At 44.9% G+C, this 19403-nt stretch overlaps 1 protein-coding gene across 1 annotated transcript in view; it reads left to right on the forward strand.

Annotated features, from left to right (window-relative positions):
* The first annotated feature begins 353 nt into the window (after window positions 1–353).
* The window catches only part of LOC123755135 (beta-1,4-galactosyltransferase 4), a 44127-nt gene continuing 25077 nt past the window's right edge, over window positions 354–19403 (forward strand). The window contains exons 1-3 of the mRNA XM_069332956.1: window positions 354–1685; window positions 8842–8996; window positions 15404–15485. Coding sequence (XP_069189057.1) covers window positions 1415–1685; window positions 8842–8996; window positions 15404–15485 — 508 coding nt within the window. The 5' untranslated portion in view covers window positions 354–1414. The remainder of the gene's footprint in view (window positions 1686–8841; window positions 8997–15403; window positions 15486–19403) is intronic.

A 19403-nucleotide genomic window follows, 5' to 3' on the forward strand; every position in this document is an offset into this window, starting at 1 on the left:
AAAATTTTATATAGGACAAGTATTATTTGCTGGGAATTGTCTTCCCTGGGGACCGGGGTGATGCCAAACTCTCACTCTTTTAGGAACTCTTTGACCTTAGCTATTGACCCTCACAGAACATCCACCAGTCCCCACATAACAGTAGCTATGGAAGGTTAGGTTAGGTTGGTTTTGGAAGGTTGGATTAGGTTGAATATAGATGGTTAGCTTAGTTTGGTTATGGAAGGTTAGGTTACATTGTTTATGGAAGGTTAGGTTACATTGTTTATGGAAGGTTAGGTTACATTGTTTATGGAAGGTTAGGTTACATTGTTTATGGAAGGTTAGGTTAGGGAAGGTTTCGGTGTCTGTGAACAAAATATTATGTCAATTTACTTCAAACATTATTTTAATGAAAAAACTTTAAGAGTAATATTTATTTTTCACAGCTTGTGAGGTGACTGTGTCTTGGAGACGTCACCACTACACAAGTCAAGCTGTGTGTCACCTGTGGTCGACGTCACCACTACACAAGTCAAGCTGTGTGTCACCTGTGGTCGACGTCACCACTACACAAGTCAAGCTGTGTGTCACCTGTGGCCGACGTCACCACTACACAAGTCAAGCTGTGTGTCACCTGTGGTCGACGTCACCACTACACAAGTCAAGCTGTGTGTCACCTGTGGTCGACGTCACCACTACACAAGTCAAGCTGTGTGTCACCTGTGGCCGACGTCACCACTACACAAGTCAAGCTGTGTGTCACCTGTGGTCGACGTCACCACTACACAAGCTGTGTGTCACCTGTGGTCGACGTCACCACTACACAAGTCAATCTGTGTGTCACCTGTGGTCGACGTCACCACTACACAAGTCAAGCTGTGTGTCACCTGTGGTCGACGTCACCACTACACAAGTCAAGCAGTGTGTCACCTGTGGTCGACGTCACCACTACACAAGTCAAGCTGTGTGTCACCTGTGGTCGACGTCACCACTACACAAGTCAAGCTGTGTGTCACCTGTGGTCGACGTCACCACTACACAAGTCAAGCTGTGTGTCACCTGTGGCCGACGTCACCACTACACAAGTCAAGCTGTGTGTCACCTGTGGTCGACGTCACCACTACACAAGCTGTGTGTCACCTGTGGTCGACGTCACCACTACACAAGTCAATCTGTGTGTCACCTGTGGTCGACGTCACCACTACACAAGTCAAGCTGTGTGTCACCTGTGGTCGACGTCACCACTACACAAGTCAAGCAGTGTGTCACCTGTGGTCGACGTCACCACTACACAAGTCAAGCTGTGTGTCACCTGTGGTCGACGTCACCACTACACAAGCTGTGTGTCACCTGTGGTCGACGTCACCACTACACGACCCGCCTGTCAGCAAGGCACCAGACGTCAACTCCCAATATACACTTTTCAGAGAAGATGTACGGTGGCGGGGGATGTTTAGAGGGGCGTGGCGGGCAGTGGGCGCGGGTGGTGGTGGCGTGGGTGTCACGGGCGCACCTGCTGGTAACCCTGGTCCTGATACTGGCAGCGTGCATGCTGCTCTCCACCACATCTCATCTCCCTCTGCTTGGCATTGACGGCACCTTAAGGAGATACCAAAACCTCAGATCCCTGGGCATGGGGCGTGAGGCAAAAGGAGCCCATACCCAAGTAGTGCCCGGGTGCCCCTCTACACCCCCTCACCTCCGTGAGTACCCGCTGGAGGCATTTGGTTATATATTGTTGTAGGAGTGTTGTTTATTTTATATCATAAACGTGGCCTTTCATTTAAGATACTAATCAGCGTTTCGGTTTTCTTCTGTTCTTAGGCAGGGTTAGAGATCTGTTTCACTCCATGTATTATACGGATCTGTTAAACTGCATAATGAAGTGATCAGCTATGCTATAATATAGTGTAGAGACCTGTTACACTGTATATTGTGTAAGGATCTATTACCCTCTATTTTATTGTGATCTGGAACTATAATTACAAGATCCAAGCAAATCTACTATGGTAAAATGACAAAAACATCAATTTCAATTTTAGAAGTTAGTGAAGAGATATTTCACTACATATAGTATAGTGATCGGTAACAATACACACAGTGTAGCTATATGGAAAGTTGTTGTTGCCAGTGAAACAAGACCTATAGTGTAGAGATACGTTATATTACACAGTGCAGAGAACTGTAATGTATCTCCTCAGAGTGCTATGTGATGAACACTTTTATGAGAATATATCTCCTCAGAGTGCTATGTGATGAACACTTTTATGAGAATATATCTCCTCAGAGTGCTATGTGATGAACACTTTTATGACAATATATCTCCTCAGAGTGCTATGTGATGAACACTTTTATGACAATATTGGCAAGTTTGCAATTGAGTGTTACATTCATTCAAATCATGTTTCCGCAAACAACGGATGCACCTGGGAGAGCCGGTCGGCCGAGCGGACAGCACGCGGGACTTGTGATCCTGTGGTCCTGGGTTCGATCCCAGGCGCCGGCGAGAAACAATGGGCAGAGTTTCTTTCACCCTATGCCCCTGTTACCTAGCAGTAAAATAGGTACCTGGGTGTTGGTCAGCTGTCACGGGCTGCTTCCTGGGGGTGGAGGCCTGGTCGAGGACTGGGCCGCGGGTACACTAAAGCCCCGAAATCATCTCAAGATAACCTCTGAAGATATTTCAGACGATTGATTCGGTTGGCATAGTCTGCATAGATTGTGCACTGATATACTGTACGTGCTTCCTGACAAAATAATCATCTAGGTGTACTTGCAGCTCCTTTTGTCTTATCTGTTTTGAGAGCTTGATTTCCTATAGTTTTATAAACTGTGTGATATAGCATATGAGCCAACATTATTCTGTTTCCACTTTGCGGAAGACGAGTTTTGTTGTCTTGATTTCTGATTGATTGTTTGGACCTTCTTGTTCTTGTCTGAGGATTCATAGTTAGTGGGTTTATCTAGTGATTTGATTTTGCTACAGGTATATAATACTTGATAGGCCTTCAAGGATTTCCTTAAAGGATAAATTGTAATTGTAATAATTAATATTTACATTATTCGTCATGTAATTAAGCATTTTTGCTTTGATTTATTGACGTTAGCCTTTTCTATTAAGTCTCTATTAGACACTTGATTTGCCTTCATATTATCTGTGGCAGCTTTCACTCCTGTGAATGCAATAGATTAGGTGATTAAGATTATATTCTAGGATTAACATTGTTATATTAGATGAATGATAAATATTTTGATTGAGATAGTCAATGGGCTGTTTTAGCCTTGAAGATTATGTGAGATTGGGATTGGAGATAAAGATTAGTGATCGGCTGTTTAGCCATTAAGATTGTGGATTAAGATGGATGATGTGCAAATGATAACATTTGTCAATCAACTGATGCAGGTGGCCTGTAGGCCTTCCAGCTTCTTGAGTAGTATTCACTGTTTATAGTGGACCTGTAACCCGCCAAACACACACCGAAACTACGACGTTGGTACAACGTTTGAACAAGTTTCAACACCACCTAACCAGTTATAACAACCAATATAGCAAGTTGTAACAACGTTCAAATACGTCATAAACACGTTAAGCCAAGATGTAACAACTTTATTACAAGATGTAACAAGCGGAAAATAGAGACAGTTTCGGTGTGTGTTTCCAGGGAAGTGTTCTTTTGTTTCCTGTTTCTTGTAGCAGGTGGAGGACTGGTAGTCATTTTGACTTTTTCCGAGATTAAATCTCTTTTAAAATTAAATAATATTTTTTTCTTATATATATACAAGAGTTGTTACATTCTTGTACAGCCACTAGTACGCGTAGCGTTTCGGGCAGGTCCCTGGAATAAGATCCCTGCCGCGAAGAATCGTTGTTACAACCAAGTACACATTTTACTATTGAGTTAAACAGAGGCTACAGTTAAGGATTTGCGCCCAGTAAATCCTCCGCGGCCAGGATACGAACCCATGACAAAGTGCTCGGGGAACGCCAGGCGAGTGTCTTACCACTACACCACGGAGACTGGTACGAATCTATTCAGGAAAAGTATGTACATGCATGAAGGGTTAGAGCATAATGTTGGGTTTATAGATATAGTTAGTACATACAATACCTAAAGCCACCAATACGCATTGCGTTTCGGGCAAAAACGAAATCTCAATTATCTCAAATTATTTTGAGATAATTAAGCTTAAATGCATGTGTATTTTGATAATTGATTGATCCTGTCTACTTAGGTAATGATTCCAAAGATTGTCCTTCCTTTCCTCCTTGAAATCTGGTGTAGCAGACTGCACAATTATCAAAAGTGTAATATATGTTTACGTAGTTCAACTTGTATGCACATCGAGTCGATAAATGATAATAATTGTTTAAAAATGTTCTTTCATTTTTAAATGTTTACAATTGTTTGAAGGATGAACAAATCCACAATGGCCGTAATGAGGGTTCGAACCTACGTCCGGGATAATCTCAGACGCGCCATGACATGGTCCGACATGCACCTGGGTACATGGGGGAATTGTGTAAAAACCCTGGTTAGTGTCTCGGAGAGGCTGCAGGATCCGTGTGAGGGCAGTAGCACTCCCTGTTTCAATTCTTTTGACCATCTCGTGGCGCAATCGATTAAGGCGCATTTGGGATCATCCTGGACGTAGGTTCGAACCTTCATCACGGCCCTTGTGGATTTGTTCATTTGATGTATCGCACAATTGTGACTGCTGTGTGTATTTAAAGGATGTTCTGTCTTGGTCTAGAACATCTCCAGTGTTCCACTGAAGGATGGGGCAGTATGCTGGATGTTCTGGAACACGATAGAATATAACTGTTAGCTGGCTGTAGATAGTTGGTTTAAGTTGTTCCATGTGTGTAGTTCATTGTCAATGTCTAATCTCCTATTCTCATTGAGTATGTCGATAATTTATGTGTTGTTTGTGAGGATATCTCTGGTGATGATCTGGTTATGTGTAGTAATTATACGCTCTTTGTTGGAGCCTCGTTGTATGTGTATTGACATGCACCTTGAGAGACGTAGTGCTGACCTGCCAATATACTGAGATGCACTAACAACAAGACTCCACTAAGAATTTATAATATCTAGAATCTTTGATATCTCTCATATTCAGTAACATGTCTACAAGAAAGGTTACTACTTAGGTAATGTAGTGGCCCTATTGTAATGTTACGGCCCTATTGGGTGGCAACTGGGGTTCTTCTCTGATGTTATTAGAGTTTGGGTATCCGGCCCCAAGTTAGTAGTGGCTTTCAAGGGGTGTGTTCCGTAACGCAAGTAAATTAAAGGGGAAGGGATAAAAATGCACTAATCTAAATATATATATATTCCACCACCATAAATAAATATCTCACAGTCACTCGCTGGGTCTATAACTACACTTATGTACAATAACTTGTCTCCCTCTGAAGACACAGGATGCTTTACGGTGCTCAAGACGAGTAGCCCTGGTTCTCTTCTTGTGGCCTCACGATGAATCCTTTGATTCCCTAGGCGAATCTTCCCTGGCCACAGGCCAGCCAAATCACAGTCCCACTGGGTGCACCGTCGTGGAGGCCTTCAACCACAAATCCAGCCTGTAGCTGGCAGGTTCCAATCAGCTCCGCTTCGTAGGCCACTCCACGACCGATACTAGGGTTGCGAGCCCTAGGCAGGAGCCTCGTGTGATTCCACAGATCACTCTCCTCACCACAGTGGCTAGTCTCTTTCACCAGTCAACCCCCGGGTACGACGATTCCTCAACTCTGCCACGTCACAGGCAGACTAACACTCTCAGCATTGTTCGTCCAGGAGCAACTCACAGCTTCTGCAGCAAACACGTGGAGATACTTTGGCTGCCTTGGGTAGACTGCCCATCGCCCGATACAGCAGTCCCAGGTCGACTCTGTAATCAGACACGTCATCAGTACTAGGGACACCCTAGGGCACCTCACTTACAGGCTTAGACCCAAACGCCCACCTATCCACTCCATAGATGGCGTTGCTGTCTAAGCGTCACCTCACCAGAGGTCAGCAGCGGCTATGTCACGAGCTGATTAGGACGGGAAACCAGCCCCTGTGGCCGGTATATCTCGTCCTCACTAGATGGCGTCGTCCATTTGGAGGGGGTTTTGGGAGCTGACCCACAGATGGCGTTGTCGTCACTGCTCCGTGCTCGGACGCTGGACTCGGGTCCGTAACACTAGAATATACATTTAATAAACTAGAAAAGTAGTACACATATACAATACACTAGACAATTAGTACACACTTGTATACTAGACAAGTAGTACACTGTGAAGATGTCGACGCCATTTGTTGAGTGCACCCGACTCCAATTCTTTTACGAGGGAGAGGTGTGGCGAGACCAACGCCATCTGTTGTGTGCAGTCGACCCCATTTTCTATTCCCTGGTGGAAATCTGTGATCTTACTGACACCTGTGTAGTTTCTTTCTTACTAATCATATTAAGAAAGCACCACCCCACATCACTCCTCATAAGTGACTCCTGGTTCAACCTTGAGGCCGAGCGGACGTCTGGACTCCTCCGCCTGGGAGCCGCCTGATCACGTCTTGTTTTCTCGTTTTGGCTTTGCTACTGCCGTTTGGCATCCCTTTTCAGCGGTCCGATTGTACGACGCCTGGCGCACATATCGCCTTGGGTCACGGGATTGTTGATAGATTTTTTTTTTTGGCGTGTTCTGGCTGGTTCTCCCGACGGTGTTCGGGGGCCGGCTTGGCCGAGAGGTGCTGGGGGTTGGCGGGTCTTGGTGGGCTCCTGGTGTGGCCTCAGTCGTGGTGGGCGGCCGGCTTCTGCTCTGCCGGGGAACGCTGGATGACTTTTTGCGTTTTACTTGGGGGCCGAGTTTTGGTTTTGCTACCTGGTGTTCTCTGTGTGGAGCGGGGCCGGTGCTTGTCACCCTGAGGGACTCCTGGGACTCCCCAATCATCTGCCTGACTGTGCGTTTATTTGCCGTATGGCATATTAGTTTCTAGTGATTGGCGTCACTCGTTTTGCGATTTGGCTTGGCGTTCCACCTTTCCAGGCTTCGCGATTCACCCTAAACGGGTACGCCGGGGCGCATCCGATCCCTCGATCGTCGTCGCCCCTAAATCAACAACAACAACAACTCCTCATAAGTGATGTGGGTGGTATCTTGTACGACATGAATTAGTTCACAAAGGGCAGTCCTGAACGTGGCCGAGTCGGTGTAGACAGTGATTTGTGTGTGATACTTGTCGAAGTATTGGTAACTGAACCGACGCACCCTGGGATGGTCAGGTTGAGTTACCACATGAAAGTACTGCCCGTCTGTTAAGGATTGTTGTTGTGAAGCCTGTGTGAAACCCTGCCAGTGTGTTGCTGGAGACCCCTGCCAGTGTGTTGCTGGAGACCCCTGCCAGTATGCTGTTGCTGGACACCCCTGCCAGCGTGTTGCTGGAGACCCCTGCCAGTGTGTTGCTGGAGACCTCTGCCAGTGTGTTGCTGGAGACCCCTGCCAGTGTGTTGCTGGAGACCTCTGCCAGTGTGTTGCTGGAGACCCCTGCCAGTGTGTTGCTGGAGACCCCTGCCAGTGTGTTGCTGGAGACCTCTGCCAGTGTGTTGCTGGAGAGTAGAAGTGGTGCTTTGGCACCGTGACGATACTGTGTAGGACTGGCCCCATGATTTACTGAGAGAGGTGAACTCGCTGGTGTGAGGGCCATGGAAGACAGACTCAGGGAGGGGCACTTTGAGTGTTGTACAATAGAAAATAGAAGTGTACTCGCCAGGAAAGAAGATTGCAGAAGTATAAAGTGTCCTGTGCGAAAGTGACGCTTGCAGTGCTATGTCATGTACATGTGTGTGTATATATAGTTAAGAAGTCCAATTGGTGATGGTTCTGTTTAGTGTTGTTTACCCCTTTTCCATTAGTGATTATTACTGCTGCCAGTTCTTAATAACTTACCAATGATTCTGGGTGGATCGAGTAAGAGGCACTAAGGCCCAATGTACAGTTTTGATAAGTAATGAACTCGGTTACTGGCTAAGTGAGGCCGTAACACACACACACATACAACACACTAGACAAGTAGTACATTCTGGAGTTTGATGAGAGGCGGTGTAAACACAGCTTCGAGCACTATTCGGTGAACAGTAACAATGTTTCGTTAACCTCGAGACTCTTCTGTTATTAAAGCTTAAAACATGTTAAAGCACACCAACACAATGTTGCCCAGGTCTGGTAGCCAATATGAAGGTCCAATTATCTGCCTAGTTGTACCTTCATTGAAAGCAATTTGGATAGACACGAATGAAGTTAATGAAAGCTTTAACAAGATGAGTTACATGTTTGACGCCAAACCTGACCTGAATGGAACGCTTCGCGTATCTGAATTTTAGATGAGCTAAATTTATATATAATAATCTGTAAAAATAAAAGTCAAGCAGGTCAACTAATATCTTAGCTGAGGTCCAAACAAACAGACTAACAAATAGCTTCTCACTAAAAATGTCAGGTTTGAGATGACTGTGTGTGGTGTAAAGACTGTCAAGGGTCAAAGGTGACTGAGGGATGAGGCAGGAGGGTTGAGGCAACTTGCAAATGTCGGGTCATAGTTGAAAGGTCCCGGGTTCAATTCTTGCAAGTTATAGGTACCCTGAAATCAACTTCTGTGGGTTGCATGCCGGAGAAGGACAGTTGTTGTTCTAGGAGGATTTCAATATGCCTAACATTCCTTCTGCCTCCAACTGTGGGAAACCATAAAACAAATGACAGGATAAGCAACATGCATGTTGCAACACACATGTTGCTAGGGTTTATTCGCAGGATGAGGGACACTGCCAAGTGAACCCGGCCTTTGGGTCATATTGAACACTGTTATCTTCGGACAGGTGGAAAGGTGGAGGTGGAGGAAGCTGTGAGTGTGGGGGAGGCGGAGGCGCGCCACGCCCAGCTGGTGAGGCCCGGAGGCTTCTGGTCTCCTCAACACTGTGTGGCCAGATGGTCCCTCGCTCTCATTGTGCCCTACAGGGACAGACAACACCAGGTCTGTACACACACTATCTCTGTCTTTCTCTTTGTCTGACTGTATGTCTGTCTCTCTCTCTCTCTCTCTGTATTTCTCTTTGTCTCCCCGTCCCTTCGCCCCCCCTCTCTCTCTCTCTCTCTTTTTAAACTAAGTTTAGAGTGAATAAGGGATGTCCAGTGACGTGCCTAGTGAAACTGCAAGCAAGAGCTGTTATCCTACCTTAGCTCATATGATGCCTGCTACTAGAAATTCATTAATATACTTTGAAACTATCACTAGCCTAGTGCTTGAAGCCTCACAACTAATCCAGAGTGTCAGAACCGATCAAAGGCTCCTGTTATGTCTAGAGCAATAACACAGCTGATCTTGGACTCGTCCAGTGACTGATGCCACTTAGTGGAGAGATTTAGCAAGAGATCGGCAGGAGATCGGCATTTTCTAAAACCATGCTGTCGATCATATATTAGCCGATGATGATCAAACAATGATATCATTTGTTGAGCGATTAATGATTCTAGGATCTTGCCAGTAATGGAGAGCAGTGACACAGGTCTGTAGTTACCAACTACTGAGCGGCTCTTATTTTTGTACACTGGAACAACGTCTGCCTTCTTCCATAAGGAGGGCCAAATTCCTTGAACTAGGCACAGTTGGAAGAGGCACGTGAGGGGTGGAGCCAACAGGTCAGCACAGCTTCGTAATAGTCTTGGACTGACCTTATCTGGCCCCACAGCTTGGCTTGTGTTTAAAGTTATAAGGAGATGGAGAACTTCAGCCTGCTGTATAACCACTTCAGTCATCCTAGACACAGTGCTTGGGGCAAGTTGTAGAGACTGATGTTCAGGGATCAGGGACCTGCATCATGGCGGCAAAGTGGTTTACCAATAGATCAGCCTTCTCCTGATTTTTGGTTGCAACAGTTCCATCCTATCGGTTTAGAGGCGGGATTGTGTCCTCAGATGAGTATCCCTGCCGATCCTTCACCAGGGACCACCAGACCTTGAATCCAACCATTGTATTGCAGATGCAAGTTTTCTTCGAGTTTCGGATTCCCTTCTGGATATCGCCCACTTTTGAACTTTTCATTATTCGACAATATTGTCTATGAATATTTCTGTTATTAACCGAGGGATGCTGTTTAAATCTCCTCCAGGCCTTGTTTTTGGCTTCAGCTGCCATCCGGCAGCGATATCCAAACCAAGGCTGATCAGTGGGCTTGGTCACGTACTGCCGGTGAGGGATATGCCTATACTGGAGGTCCACTATACGACTGGTGAAAGCGTTTACTTGGCTGTTTACGTCCCCCTGGAGCAAGGCATTCCAATCAGTTAGTGTGGCCACGTCTGTGGTAGAAAATAATAATAATAAAAAAAGTTACTTCAAGCTCTGAGCGTATGGCTGGCCAGTTCTCTCTGTCCCAAAGCCAGGTAGTTCAAACAGAATCTTCACCTCGATCTGTCGGGATAGTCAGTGTAATAACAACAGCCTGGTGGTCTGAAGAACCAACATATTCCAGATGTCTGCAGTGAACTATGCTTGTAGGAAGGTCAGTTACGACAGAATCAAAGGAAGAGCCTGACATATGGGTAGGAAACCTCACAAAATTTTAAAGGTTGAAGACTGCTAAGAGTTCATCATAATCCTTCTGTATAAGATACTGGTTGAGGTCACCTACAACAGTTGTGCTGCATTAGCAGGGAGTCTAGGTTGTCCATCAGGAAGGTGATGGGGGAAGCACCTTGCCATTGAGGTCTGTACATTGCACATAAGAGTACTGAGGTACCTGGATTTATGCAAATTTTGAACAACTTGATTTTAAGATGACCAGGGATGACCTCATGAATGGGCTGGGCATTTACAGATTTGCTGATGCACACTGCAACTCCTTGACCCTGCCTCTCTCGGCTCATCCATGAGATATAACCGGAAATTGTAGCAAAATTCACAGGTGTCCAGTCATCTAGAAAGGTTTGTAGCACAACAACCACATCAGGATGATGTGGTTGTGCTACAACAACCACACTACTACTATTACTACTGTATGTGTGTATTACTTGTCAGTAAAGCACCGGTATGTGAGCAGCATATTCACAAAACTGTGTGGGAGATCGCCAGCATTGGTAATGAAGCCCCTGATGTTGGCAGATAGTATGCTGATTGATTGACTCCTCATGTCTGCGTGTTGTTTGGGAAGGCAGCTGTGTATGGTGGCAGACCTGATAGCTCACATGCTGGTAGTGTGTAACTCTGCTGTGATGAGTAAGGCACAGCGCTACCTGTAGGCCTTAGATTGATCCAAGATAAGGTCTCTAAACATTTGTTCCTGACTATCCAGAACCTTTTTGGTTCGACATGAGTCCTCTTAATGACCTCTTCAGCGGCAGTAATTGCACCTGGGATCACTCAGACAGGTATCAGCTGTATGCCTCCTGCGATTGCGTTCGATTGCATTTAGAGCAGGGCCTTACTATAAGGCTGGGAAGTTGACTGCCAGAGCTAAGCCGCCGATTGAAGAGATGAGACCCGAGCTGCTGATGTTGACGTTGTTCAGGGCTTTGTTGAGATTGGTGATGCGGTGCCTTGTTATGTTGTGGCTGAGGGTGTGGGGGCCGAGAACGCTGGTTAGGGTGGACACGCCTACGCCCACTCCCTCTAGGCCTATTCTGGCTGGTAGTTTGGATTTGGCCGTGTACAGGTGCTGTGGGCACCTCTTGATTGACAGCTGTAGATGTAGGTACCAGTGTGTCTGAATTGACAGGAGTGGAAGTCACACTGAGTGTTGTATTTGAACTGCTGTGCGTTTCCTCAGTTGGTGTGATAGAAGGTGTTGGCTGAGACAAAGATGTGTCTGGAAGACCTGCGGAAGGATTTGCAGAGTAGGAGTTGCGAGTCGAGGCTCTCTCTGAAGCTTTATATGCTGGATTGATTCCCACCAAGCTTTAGCCTCGAAGTTACTAGCAATATAATTGGACCAGCAACTGTCAACCTCAACACTTGGTGCAGAACAGCTTGAGTCTTTTGCTGAAACTGAGTTCTGTTTGCGGTTCGAGATCCAATACAGTCCGGGTTTATGGAATATGTTCTGATTTTTCACACACTGGCTTGAAGGAGTCAATGAGCCCTAGAATGTCAATCAGAGCCTCCCTATTTTGGGGAGTTTTGAGTACTTAAACTGCTATTGTTTTCTTAAATATTTGTTGATAATTTGTTCCCTCGGTAAGAGCATTGCAGTTCTCGTGCTATCAGAAGAGGGTATGGTCGACCGAATCCAAACAGGGAAGAAGTTGACACCTTCGTAACCACAATATTCTAAGATGGAGTGCACTTATAGACCCCCATATGTTTGGACCTGGGCCTAGACCACATGGAGGTCCAGGACCATTACTGTACTCTACCTTCCTGTACATTATAACACAATGAGACGAATTCCAAAATAACTCCTGGAGGGAGTTCATAGATCAAGACATGGAAGCCTTATGCGAAAATCTCTCAACGGTCATCACTGAACTTGCTAACAAAAATACGCATAAGAAAGTACGACAAACGTAAAGGAACAAGATGAATGACGCCCGCCAAACACACACCGAAACTACGACGTTGGTGCAACGTTCGAACAAGTTTTAACACCTCCTAACCAGTTATAACAACCAATATATCAAGTTGTAACAACGTTCTAATACGTCATAAACACGTTAAGCCAAGATGTAACAACTTTATTACAAGTTGTAACAAGCGGAAAAATGGAGACAGTTTCGGTTTGTGTTTCCAGGGACAGAGGTAAAAAGAGCTATAACAACAAATCGAAAACGCTAGAAGTATAATAGTACCAGGAATTACATAGATTATGGGATATACAAGAGAATATTCAATTCATCTACTCTGGAAATCAGATCAACCAAAAGAAACTATGAAAGAAAACTTGCTCAAAATATTAAGAGATCAGTATTTTGATCTTTCTTAATCTAAAAGAAAGTATTTTGTTGTTTACCTAGAAAGTCAGACAAAGACAAAAGACCCAATTGGACCCTTGAATGATGAGACCAGGTTGTAAGTGATGGTAAAAACACAATCATCACTCTGCACGTATATCTTACATCAGTGTTCACATCAGAACGATTAGATAATATCAGTCCCCACACAAGTGTTAGAAGCAGGCGGGAAGAAAATTAAAGAATTGTCTCATAACGTCTGAAAAAAATCACAGGAAGAGCGTTGACATATGAAAGGATTAAAAACCCAAGTTGTGGCGCCTAATAATACCATTACAGCACCGGTAATGACTTAACACCAATACAGCAGCGTTGGTACAGCAGTTTTCTATTAACACCAGTACAGCACCGGTAATGGCTTAATAATACCAGTACAGCACCGGTAATGGCTTAATAATACCAGTACAGCACCGGTAATGGCTTAATAACACCAGTACAGCACCGGTAATGGCTTAATAATACCAGTACAGCACCGGTAATGGCTTAATAATACCAGTACAGCACCGGTAATGGCTTAATAACACCAGTACAGCACCGGTAATGGCTTAATAACACCAGTACAGCACCGGTAATGGCTTAATAATACCAGTACAGCACCGGTAATGGCTTAATAATACCAGTACAGCACCGGTAATGGCTTAATAACACCAGTACAGCACCGGTAATGGCTTAATAACACCAGTACAGCACCGGTAATGGCTTAATAACACCAGTACAGCACCGGTAATGGCTTAATAACACCAGTACAGCACCGGTAATGGCTTAATAACACCAGTACAGCACCGGTAATGGCTTAATATTACCATCGCAACACCTATAAGATAGTGTAAAAATACTTGTACACCAAGTGAAATGCATAAATTTATCAGCACGACGCATAACACAAGACACTTGTAACTACACTACACACAATATGGGTGTTTCATTAGCAGTGACAAAGAGAATACTTAAACAAATATCTAATGAAGATCTCACCGACCTAACAAATTCACAAAGACCTGAAAGTCGTAGCATTAAATATTATGATAGATATCGTGAGGAGACATTCACATATGGGACTAATAGAACAAGAACCCGGCAATGTGATGTTATAGTGGCCAGAATACGCCTGGGATATAGACGTATCTGGCAGCTTTCTCAAAACCCAAATGTCGAGTACACAATGTGTCAACTTTGTGAAAGAGAAAACATGCACTCTCTTGAGCATTATATTGTAGAATGTCCCATATTGTCTGACTTTCGCCCTCCTGGGCTAAGGTATGCTGAACTGTGTAATTACTATATGAGTACTGGAACACTTGATGATATATTGGACTTGTACCCAAGATTGACCATGTAATGTATCATTTATACAATGTATGTATGTGATGTAACTATATAACCTGAGCTTGTAAAAGCACCTTAATCAACTTCAGTGATAAAGTGCTTAATTGCACACTAGTTTCTCTGTCAGCTATCTCACCCTGTCATAGTAAAAGAGACAAATGTATGTACACACCTAGTTGTGCTTGCGGGGGTTGAGCTCTGGCTCTTTGGTCCCGCCTCTCAACCGTCAATCAACATGTGTACAGGTTCCTGAGCCTATTGGGCTCTATCATATCTACACTTGAAACTGTGTATGGAGTCAGCCTCCACCACATCACTTCCTAATGCATTCCATTTGTCAACCACTCTGACACTAACAAAGTTCTTTCTAATATCTCTGTGGCTCATTTGGGCACTCAGTTTCCACCTGTGTCCCCTAGTGCGTGTGCCCCTTGTGTTAAATAGCCTGTCTTTATCAACCCTGTTGATTCCCTTGAGAATCTTAAATGTGGTGATCATGTCCCCCCTAACTCTTCTGTCTTCCAACGAAGTGAGGTTCAATTCCCGTAGTCTCTCCTCGTAGTGAATATGCATGTGAATATATATGTGAATGCATGTGTGTGTATATATGAATGTATATATGTATATGTACGTATATGTGTGTGTATGTATATGTATGTGTATAAAGTACATATGGAAGCTGATCAGAATTGCATTTCACCTTTGTAAATGCACATTAATGACACTTCGATCACTTTATGTAGGGCATGCGTAAATCTGTGTATCTATTTATTTACGTATGTAGGTTAGCTTAGAATTGTAAAAGTACCGAATCACCTTCTGTGGTTGATTGTTCAATAAATCCCTGAACTATATGTTTAACTGATCTCTAACCCTGTCCATGGAGGACAGAAGAAAATGTATATATGCTCGTTAGCATTGTAAATGTGTGGCCACGTCTGTGGTAGAAAATAATAATAATTAAAAAAACAACTACATTTTGTTCATAAGACACCTGTAAGGTTTAGAAATTCCTGTATGACACCTGTAATGATCTAACTATACCTATACAGGACTTGTAGGGGTAAATATTACTTGTAAATTACCTGGATTATCTTGTGTTTTATCCAGGTGGGCGCCTTCCTGAACCATATGCACCCGTTCCTCCAGCGCCAGCAGCTTAACTACTCCATCTACTTCATCGAGCAGGAAGGTTGGTGTAGCTACGAGCAGGAAGGTTGGTGACGCTACGGGCAGGAAGGTTGGTGATGCTACGGGCAGGAAGGTTGGTGATGCTACGGGCAGGAAGGTTGGTGACGCTACGAGCAGGAAGGTTGGTGATGCTACGGGCAGGAAGGTTGGTGATGCTACGAGCAGGAAGGTTGGGGACGCTACGGGCAGGAAGGTTGGTGACGCTACGGGCAGGAAGGTTGGTGACGCTGCGGGCAGGAAGGTTGGTGACGCTGCGGGCAGGAAGGTTGGTGACGCTACGAGCAGGAAGGTTGGTGACGCTACGAGCAGGAAGGTTGGTGATGCTACGGGCAGGAAGGTTGGTGATGCTACGGGCAGGAAGGTTGGTGACGCTACGAGCAGGAAGGTTGGTGACGCTGCGGGCAGGAAGGTTGGTGATGCTACGGGCAGGAAGGTTGGTGATGCTACGGGCAGGAAGGTTGGTGACGCTACGAGCAGGAAGGTTGGTGACGCTACGAGCAGGAAGGTTGGTGACGCTACGGGCAGGAAGGTTGGTGACGCTACGAGCAGGAAGGTTGGTGACGCTACGAGCAGGAAGGTTGGTGACGCTGCGGGCAGGAAGGTTGGTGATGCTACGGGCAGGAAGGTTGGTGATGCTACGGGCAGGAAGGTTGGTGACGCTGCGGGCAGGAAGGTTGGTGATGCTACGGGCAGGAAGGTTGGTGACGCTACGGGCAGGAAGGTTGGTGATGCTACGGGCAGGAAGGTTGGTGATGCTACGGGCAGGAAGGTTGGTGACGCTACGGGCAGGAAGGTTGGTGACGCTACGGGCAGGAAGGTTGGTGACGCTACGGGCAGGAAGGTTGGTGACGCTACGAGCAGGAAGGTTGGTGACGCTACGAGCAGGAAGGTTGGTGACGCTACGAGCAGGAAGGTTGGTGACGCTACGGGCAGGAAGGTTGGTGACGCTACGAGCAGGAAGGTTGGTGATGCTACGGGCAGGAAGGTTGGTGACGCTACGAGCAGGAAGGTTGGTGACGCTACGAGCAGGAAGGTTGGTGATGCTACGGGCAGGAAGGTTGGTGATGCTACGGGCAGGAAGGTTGGTGACTAGGGTTTCAAGCTCAACGAGCCACAACGTAGGACTGAGAACAGGAGATGCTTCCTCGCCCACAGGTTTGTAAACCCGTGGAACTGCCTACCCGCCCAAGCCGTTAGTGCCAACTTTAGTTTAGTTCATTTATTAGCTGGAAAAGTAAAGATCATCAAGGCAAATTGAGAAACCTTTTAAAAGCTGCCGGCTTCCTATCCTCGTCGAGGCCACTAGTGTTAGTGGCCCTCAGGTAAATAAAAATAAAATATATAAAATAAAATAAAATGTTTATTTAGGTAAGGTACATACATACAATAAATTTTTACAAAGATTGGTTGACTTATAGGTAGAGCTAGTACATACAATGCCTAAAGCCACTATTACGCAAAGCGTTTCGGGCATAATATTATGACTTCTATGACATATAATATTATGACTTCAAATATTATGACTTCTTTTTTTAGTATTAAGTATGTAACCCATTTCACCTTTAAATAATTTTTATCTAACTTATTCTAAATTTTAGTATGAATAAGTTATATTCTCTGTATGCATTCTTTTGAATTATTATTATTATTAAATAAATTATTAGTTTTATTATTATTATTTTAGACAAGCCTGAAGTAAGATGCGTTTTCTTTTACACTTACTTTTGTATATTTTCTTTAAATGTTTGAAGGAGATACAAATATATAATATTAATATCTCACAAAGTTGAACTGGCTGAAATCCCACAGCAAATGTCAAACTCCCTGGTACCTTATTACTATAAAAATTAAGTATAACGCGAGACAATATCCATTGGTCTTGCTATGGGAAGAAGGCTTATGAAAGCTGCTTAGCAGTCCCCGTGGAGCAGTGGAAGACACTCGCCCAGCGCTTTGCGAGCGCTTTGGCCTGGGTTCGTATTCTGGCCGGGGAAGATTGACTGGGCGCCAATCCTTCACTGTAGCCTCTGTTCACCCAACAGTGAATGAATACCTAGTTTTTAAACGATTTGGCGGGTCGAATTCCATGGAAATTTAGGATTAAGGACCTGTCCGAAACGCTATGGGTGATACCCAGTACACACAAAACGTTTTTTGACGTATTTATTTGGTAGCATAAAGGGGGGGACACTGAAGCTATATATAAAAAGTCGTCTTTTAAACGTATAAAATACGTATAAAGTGTGTGTGTGTATGTTTGGGTGTGTGTTTGGTATGTTTGAGTGTGATATGTTTGTTTTGTTTGTGTGATTGTCTGTGTTGGTGTGTGTGTTCTCACCTATTTGTACTCACCTATTTGTGCTTGCGGGGGTTGAGCTTTGGCTCTTTGGTCCCGCCTCTCAACCGTCAATCAACTGGTGTACAGATTCCTGAGCCTACTGGGCTCCATCATATCTACATTTGAAACTGTGTATGGAGTCAGCCTCCACCACATCACTGCCTAATGCATTCCATTTATTAACTACTCTGACACTGAAAAAGTTCTTTCTAACGTCTCTGTGGCTCATCTGGGTACTAAGTTTCCACCTGTGTCCCCTTGTTCGTGTCCCACCCGTGCTGAAGAGTTTGTCTTTGTCCACCCTGTCAATTCCCCTGAGAATTTTGTAGGTGGTTATCATATCTCCCCTTACTCTTCTGTTTTCCAGGGATGTGAGGTTCAGGTCCTTTAGCCTTTCCTCGTAGCTCAATCCTCTCAGTTCCGGGACGAGCCTAGTGGCATACCGCTGAATCTTCTCTAACATTGTATTGTGTTTAACTAGGTATGGACTCCAGGCTGGAGCTGCATACTCCAGGATTGGTCTTACATAAGTGGTATACAGGGTTCTGAAAGATTCCTTACACAAGTTTCTAAAGGCAGTTCTTATGTTGGCCAGTCTAGCATATGCCGCTGATGATATTCTTTTGATGTGGGCCTCTGGGGACAGGTTCGGTGTGATATCAACCCCCAGATCCTTCTCTCTATTTGATTCTTGCAGGATTTCCCCTCCCAGATGATACCTTGTGTTCAGCCTCCTGCACGCTTCGCCTAATTTCATCACCTTACACTTTCCTGAGTTGAACTTTAGCAGCCATTTTCGAGACCATTCCTCCAGTTTATCCAGGTCATCCTGTAGTCTCTGTCTATCTTCATCTGTCTTGATTCTTCTCATAATTTTTGCATCATTAGCAAACATTGAGAGGAATGAGTCTATACCCTCTGGAAGATCGTTCACATATATTAGAAACAGGATGGGTCCAAGTGTGTGTGTGCACTCACCTAATTGTGCTTGTGGGGGTTGAGCTCTGGCTCTTTGGTCCCGCCTCTCAACCGTCAATCAACTGGTGTACAGATTCCTGAGCCTACTGGGCTCTATCATATCTACATTTGAAACTGTGTATAGAGTCAGCCTCCACCACATCACTGCCTAATGCATTCCATTTACTAACTACTCTGACACTGAAAAAGTTCTTTCTAACGTCTCTGTGGCTCATTTGGGTACTCAGCTTCCACCTGTATCCCCTTGTTCGCGTCCCACCAGTGTTGAATAGTTCATCCTTGTTTACCCGGTCGATTCCCCTGAGAATTTTGTAGGTTGTGATCATGTCCCCTCTTACTCTTCTGTCTTCCAGTGTCGTAAGGTGCATTTCCCGCAGCCTTTCTTCATAACTCATGCCTCTTAGTTCTGGGACTAGTCTAGTAGCATACCTTTGGACTTTTTCCAGCTTCGGCTGTGTGTGTGTGTGTCTGTGTGTGTCTGAGTATGTTTGGTGTGTGTGTTTGTGTACTCACCTAATTGTATTCGCCTAATTGTGCTTGTGGGGGGTTGAGCTCTGGCTCTTTGGTCTCGCCTCTCAACCGTTAATCAACAGGTGTACAGAT

This window comes from Procambarus clarkii, chromosome 28 (genome assembly GCF_040958095.1).
Source record: "Procambarus clarkii isolate CNS0578487 chromosome 28, FALCON_Pclarkii_2.0, whole genome shotgun sequence".
Lineage (NCBI taxonomy): Eukaryota > Metazoa > Arthropoda > Malacostraca > Decapoda > Cambaridae > Procambarus > Procambarus clarkii.